Genomic DNA, 7,027 nt, shown 5'->3' on the forward strand with positions numbered 1-7,027 from the left:
CCTCTATTTATAAACAACAAAGGGTAGTGTAAATAAATGTTTATTGTGTCTTATTGGAAAGGTCATAAGTCTTTGAAAAAGTCACAACCTCTCATAAACGTCACAAATTTTCATAAAACTCGTAGCTTTTCACAAAAGTCGCAACCCTTCATAAAGTCGCAATTCTTAATTAAGTTACAAGTTTTCATAAAAGTCAAAACTTTTCATAAAATCGTAACTTTTCATAAAAGTCAAAACTTTTAATGAAAGAGAAGACTAATTTTGAAAATATATGAACAAAAAGGGAATCCTAATTTGTGGTGACGCCACGTAGGCAGACCTAGGCTATGTATATATACATGAATATATATATATATATGTGTGTGTGTGTGTGTGTGTGTACACACACACGCACGCACGCACGCGCGCTCGCGCACACACATATTGTATGTATTTATGTATGTATGTATGATTATTATATATATGTATGTATGTAGTATATGTATATGTATGATTATTATTGTTGTTATTTATTTATTTATTTATTCTTTTTCCATTATTATTAGCAACAATATAATTCTCTATTAAATTTGAAATTCATGTCTCTTATTTTTATAAATCATAAATTATTCATAAAAGCTATTTAAAAAGGTTAACATAAAATAATGATTATTACTCATAAAACGACTAAGAGGGTTGTTGCAAATATATCACTTAAATAAATAGAAGATTTAATTGGCAAATGACATTTTATTAACATGTCAATTACTTGATGTGGGGACTTTTTCCTCTCATTTAATAATATAAAGAAGATAGGGGTGGAAAGAGACCAAAAACTATATAGAGACAAAGAAACTATAGAAAAACTACATGGCTAGAATAAGATGAATTTTTAAAATAAATTAACAAAATTCAGTAATATATTATTGACATAATAAAAATATAAATATAGAAAAATCTTAAGTAACACTATTAACATTATAAAATGTCAAAGTCATTAACTATCCATAATTACTTTTAAATTATATGCAGAAAAGTTAAACTAATATGTAATATATATTGCTACTCACCTTTACCTACTCACCATTTCTTTATGCTATTAAATGTATCTTGAAAATGATAGTATCCTTTTAAATAGTTATCATGCATAATAAAAATAAATAAATAAAATAAACATATGAGTTCAACACAAACACATTTGGTAAATATCTATATTTGATAATTTAGAACATAAAAAGAATATCAAAAGATAATTAATAATATTAACATAATAATTTGAAAATTACAAAAATAAATCAACTCATGAAAATTGAAGTAGATCCATCTTATATCATCTCAATTTTTCTTCAACTTTAACTAAGTTTCTAGATTTTTCTTAATTCTAAGTGTGGTTAAAAAATTCTCCACTCGAAGAAATGCCATAAAGGACATCGATGAGACCATGACATCTCTGAAATTAAACCTACGGAAATTGAACATTTATACAAGATTTCAGTTAGTTAATACAAATTAAATATTGTCGCACTCATTGTCAATACCTGATTAATTTTATACTTCAATATATTAAGTTTTGCAAGACAATATGTTATATCACTAAATCCAAGATAAGCATCTGAATAGATCTATTATTGTAAAGTTTTTTTTAAAATATTGAATAAATGAAAATGCATGGAATTTTAATACTATTTCATTTATTCGGTATATAGTAAATCTTGTACTCCCTCTATTCATTTTATTTTTTGTCATAGTTAACTATATAATATATTTGGAAAAAGAAAATTAATATGCATGATATATAAAGTATATATCTGAGTGACTCAATTTGTTGTTCTACTTCTTGCATATGCCATTAGCCATATCATTGATCACAGTGTGCTAATTTTTTAAAAAATATATTTTGATAATCAAGAAATTGACCAAACTACATACCATATTTTTTCCAACAATTATGTCATAAAAAGAATACTATTTATAAAATCACGAATAACTCAATCATGACATAACATTACAATAGATTACATAATCAACATTTCAACATTAAAGTCATCGGAGAACATGATTAGAATTTATACCTACATAAGGGATTGGATGGGAAAATGAACAACTAATTCTCGCAGAGAAGACTCATACAAAGGTGATAAAAAAAACACGCATATTTAAATATAGAGATAGTTAATAGAGAAAGATATAGACAACCACTTCAAATTCACCTTCAAAGTAATCAATTTGCTGTTAATCTTTTTTAAAAAAAATAAATAAATAGGGTTGTTTTTCTATGTATTTATTTAGAATGGCTTATGTACAACATATTTTTATTTCCTTTTTCTTTTCTACCTTTTTTTAAGTTATAAGACAATAAGATCTATCTTATATATAATATGAGAGGAAAAAAAGTCACATGCCAATCACCACAAAAAATATATTCTTAAAATTATTAACTAATAATAATAAATAGTAAATAATAAATTACTATTTTTTTAATAAATAAAAAATTTATAAAAAAAATGAAAAAATAAAATATACATTAAAGTTGTTCTTAAAATTATCATTTTAAAACTCATTTATATTAATAACATTATACTTCATGAATTGAACGATAATATAAAGAAGTTGTAAAAAAGATATTTTTAAGAACTGCGTTAAGTTCTATTTTGTTTTTTAATTTCTGTAAAAAAAAATTTATTATTTAAAATAATGACAGAAAATAAAATCGGAATTTATTATTTAATCCTATTATTTAATAATTAAAAATCTATTTCATCTGGTGCACCATGTCAACTTTTTTCCTCTCTAACACATAAGATAGATTGTACATGTTGATACTATCCTTTGTTAACTATAAATAGAGGGGTATTCGCACATTTCTAAACTATGAGTTGTTTAAGTTTTCTATTCTTCTCCTTTTAAAAACTCAAGTGTGATTTACAAATGTTGAGAATATGAGGTTCAGAGGAACTTGAACACTCCTAAACTTAAATGTTGAATTAATATGATACACCAACTAGAAACATCCACCGTACCATATTTTTTATATTTTATATCAATATTTATTTATTTATATTATATTAAAAACAAGAACTCCAACAGTACAATATACCTATAGAACACACTATTGAGAAGGGGGAATAAACTATGTTTAAGAGGTGTAACTAAGAGATTCTAACAATAATACTTTTATTTATATATATAACAATTAATTTTCAAATGAGAAAAAAGTAAAAGAAAAAAAAAAAGGAAAATGGTATATCTAATTAAAGACCATAGAGAGGTGTCACACTACCTTATCGATATTTAGTTTTATAGTATAAATAGTTAAAGGTGTTTTCGGATATTATTTGCCTAAAGTTTTGATTTAATAATATTGACATTATTTTTTAAAAAATAGTGTAGTACATGATTTGATATTCACATGCAACATATATATCTCAAAACTAGTTAATTTTTTTTAATATTACAGTTTGAGTTTAATAACTATGAGTAAATTTGTTTGAAAAGTATATTAAATGTAATTTTCATGTCATAATAATAGTTTATGTCAGAATCTGAACTCTTAAATATAAGTTTTAGCAGAGATAGTAAACTTCTTCAACATTTGTCCTAACCACAAAAGAAAATTATGACAAATTCTCTTAGATACGTTCAAAGACTTTTTATTGTACTCTACATTAATTTCTTTTTTTCAATTACTTTTGATATCTCATTCTTGTAATATGTTCTTTCTCTATAGTCAAATAAGAAGATTTCACTAGTCTTTAATTCAATTCTTGGATTATTTCTTAAATAAAGATATGCATCATTTTTTAGATATTAAATCATGTCTAATAAGCTTTATATTTATCAAAAATAGTTATGCAATAAACTTTTCTTCTTTACTTTAATTTTAATTAGCTTTTTATTACAATAACACAATATTTCATATTACTTTTGAATTAATTTATGTGTTTTCTCAACATACGCGAGAGGGCTCAAAGATCTTGGCCTATTTCGAAAGGAATTTTGTGGAATTTTTCATGATTTTCGCTCTCTAATCTCTATAGAAAATAGAAAGTAGAATCCAAAGACAAAATAGAAAATATTTAGATACATTGATTATAAGAAACTTTGTATTCATTGCTATAACAAATACATTTATTGTTAAAACACACGCAAAATGAAGCGTTTAAGGGAAGGAAGAGTTGCCATTTTCTGGGACAAACTTTTGCATCCACACCTCCTTTCCATTGATAATAAATTTAGCTTTGGATTCATTCTGAAGAATAAACTCTATAATTCCTGGTATAGAAAACACAATTTGAGCATAAAGAGCTTGTTCATTGGACTTCACCTCCTGCATTAGAATGTACTCAATATATTCTCCAAAAACTGGTGCAATGAATTCTCTAATTTCCAATTCAGTTACAGGATAGTCCTTGGAGAAAGTAACAAACATTGTTAGTTCTTCATCTGATATGTTATGTCCCTTCATATCACCTTCAAGCCCCAACTGAGAAACTCTTTTGATTAAATATTCCTCATCAAGAGGTGGCCCCATTGACATATTGCTTTGCATCGAAGTTTGTTCGGAACTTCTATTCAAGGATTCCCTCACAATATCTGGCAGTATCTTAAGACAAACCTCAATTACAATTTTTCTTATCCCACTAGTTGTACCATTTCGATTTTGACAGAAAAATAAGATAGATAAATCATTTCTAGTGACTTTTTTGGTTAACGGAATATCATTTGCATTGGTTGAGAGAAGATACTCTGTATCGTCAATGCATTTGAGACAGGTTACAGCCTCATCAGCAAGTTGATTAATAAAATCTTGAGTGAATGATGCGATCTTTCTAATAACATCGCTGAAAAGGCAAGTATGCTCAAGCCAAATCCACAATGCCAATACCTTCATAGATTCAAAAGGATCACGCTGAAGGTCAAGAATAAGGAGAGAATAAAGTTTTCGTACAATCGTAGGAAAATGACCAAAATCGTCCATTGTGATTTGAGAAGTTTCAACAATGCCAACTCACAATTGTAGTGATCAGACCTAAAATTACCACAAATGAAATTAGAAAGAATCAATTTGAAAAAAATTAGCCATAATTGTATCAGACCAACATGCATATAATTGATAATATAACAAGAGAAATCGACTAATAAGATTCTAGTATGAAGGAAATTATTCTGATCCTAATAGAAATTTAGCTCTTTTGTTGTAGTATAACAAAAAAAAAACAATCAAATGACAGACATTAGGGGAAAACAAAATAAAGTTAAGACAAAATCCTACATGAGGATTAAAAGGCCTAGTCTTGGAACCTAAACTCAATCAGAGAGGATAGTCCAATAACCTATCGAGGAATGCACATTTACACCTATACAGAGATTTAATCCAATCCAAAATCAAGTGAAGTTTAGGCTAAAAAGGAGTAAAAGGACATAATATGAGGAAGAACAAACCAAATGGTAACGCCAGGGGAAGGTTATTCTCAATAGCTCAACTTGACAATCCAATCCAACCCAACCTAATAATTTATAGGTGAAAAACTCTCATTGAGAAATGCTCTAGAAAATTTTTCTTATCCGTATTCTGCCAAAATAAAAGAAGTAATTAATACTTTTTACCATTTACAAAAAAAAAGTCCATGATAGTAATTATAACTTAATAACATTTTAAGAAAAAAAACTTGCAAAGTAGATTGTAATAAATGCTTGTGATCTTTCTAGAAATCATATGAGAAAACTTCACACGCGTCCGATAAAAAATAATTAGAAAATAAAAGTCCATACCACCTAAGATATCTTACATAATCACAAAATATAAGAAGACATAAAATTTTCTCTTTTACTTATAAAATGAACTTCATCTCGTTAACATGGAGAGAATAGTTTTAAAGAATACATATATTTATAACAACTTGATATATTTCTAAATAACTTGATAAAATAACTACAATCATATTTTACAAAAGCTACCCCCATAAATCAAGTGTTATAAAGGTTTATCTAATAAATATGAACTTTGTTAACTCAGACATAAATTGGGATAGAACCTCAAAATTTTTTTATTTAAGTCATCCTTTTTAGCACAAACTTTTAAAATTGTGCTTTGTGATTATTCATACTTGTTGAAAGACTACGTTGAGAAAACACACAAATAATAATTTGTGATTTATCGAAAATTTAAAATGTTGTATGATTAATGAATTTTTTCTTAAGAAAATGCTTTATTTATTGTGAAACTAATGATGTGCATAGATGTTAAAACTATTAATACCCAACATCATTTGTTTTGTGGTGGATATGAAAACATTCACATTTACTGCTCTTGTGATAGAACAAAAATGACACTAGTTATGTTTATTGCTTTGCTTGATTGGGTAATAGAGTTCATTTGGTTCCACTCTCAAGTTTATTTCCTTGATTAATACAATACATTATAATTAACTCTATACTTAATAAATAATTTTTTAGTTATTTCATGACACTCAATACTTGTTAAATATTTTTTTTATAGGTTTCCTCAAATTTTAAAATAAAATAATACATTCGATATGCATCTTCTGATGCAGTTTGAGAAAGTCATGCCATAAGAAAGAATTATATATATATATAGATTATTTAATTACTTGGTGTTATCACAAAACAATGATTTCAAACTACAAAGTTTTATTTGTTCTAAGATTTTTGACAATGAATAGTTTAATAATGATTATAAATATTTATTGTTTTCTTTTTTTTTATGCACACGAAGAGAGAATATATTTGAATTTGTACCTACCAGAATGATGTGCGGTTAGCACAAAAATAGTATTGTGTATTGGGAAGGATTTTCATGTTAGTTTTAATAATTCAGTTTAGTAAATTAGAGTTCTGTTAGAAAATAAATTCTTATCTGTTTTGTTTGTACTAGTCTTTAGGAAGTAGTTTAAACGTGGGTTGTTACCTAGGTTTTAGGAGAAAATCTTGTTGGATAGTTACTATATTTTAGCTTAACGTTTACTATGTTTTTGCTTATTAGAATGACTACATCGCAGTTTTTTTTCAGTCAATTAAAAAATTCTTT

General features: G+C 26.2%; 1 protein-coding gene across 1 annotated transcript; it reads right to left on the bottom strand.

The window, feature by feature from the left end:
• Positions 1–4,137: 4,137 nt before the first annotated feature.
• Positions 4,138–5,013, bottom strand: LOC107006278. Its single transcript, XM_015204874.2, has one exon. The coding sequence runs from the start codon at positions 4,955–4,957 to the stop codon at positions 4,139–4,141; it is 819 nt and encodes a 272-aa protein (XP_015060360.1). The 5' UTR covers positions 4,958–5,013; the 3' UTR covers position 4,138.
• Positions 5,014–7,027: the final 2,014 nt, after the last annotated feature.

Source organism: Solanum pennellii, chromosome 12 (genome assembly GCF_001406875.1).
Source record: "Solanum pennellii chromosome 12, SPENNV200".
Taxonomy (NCBI): Eukaryota; Viridiplantae; Streptophyta; class Magnoliopsida; order Solanales; family Solanaceae; genus Solanum; species Solanum pennellii.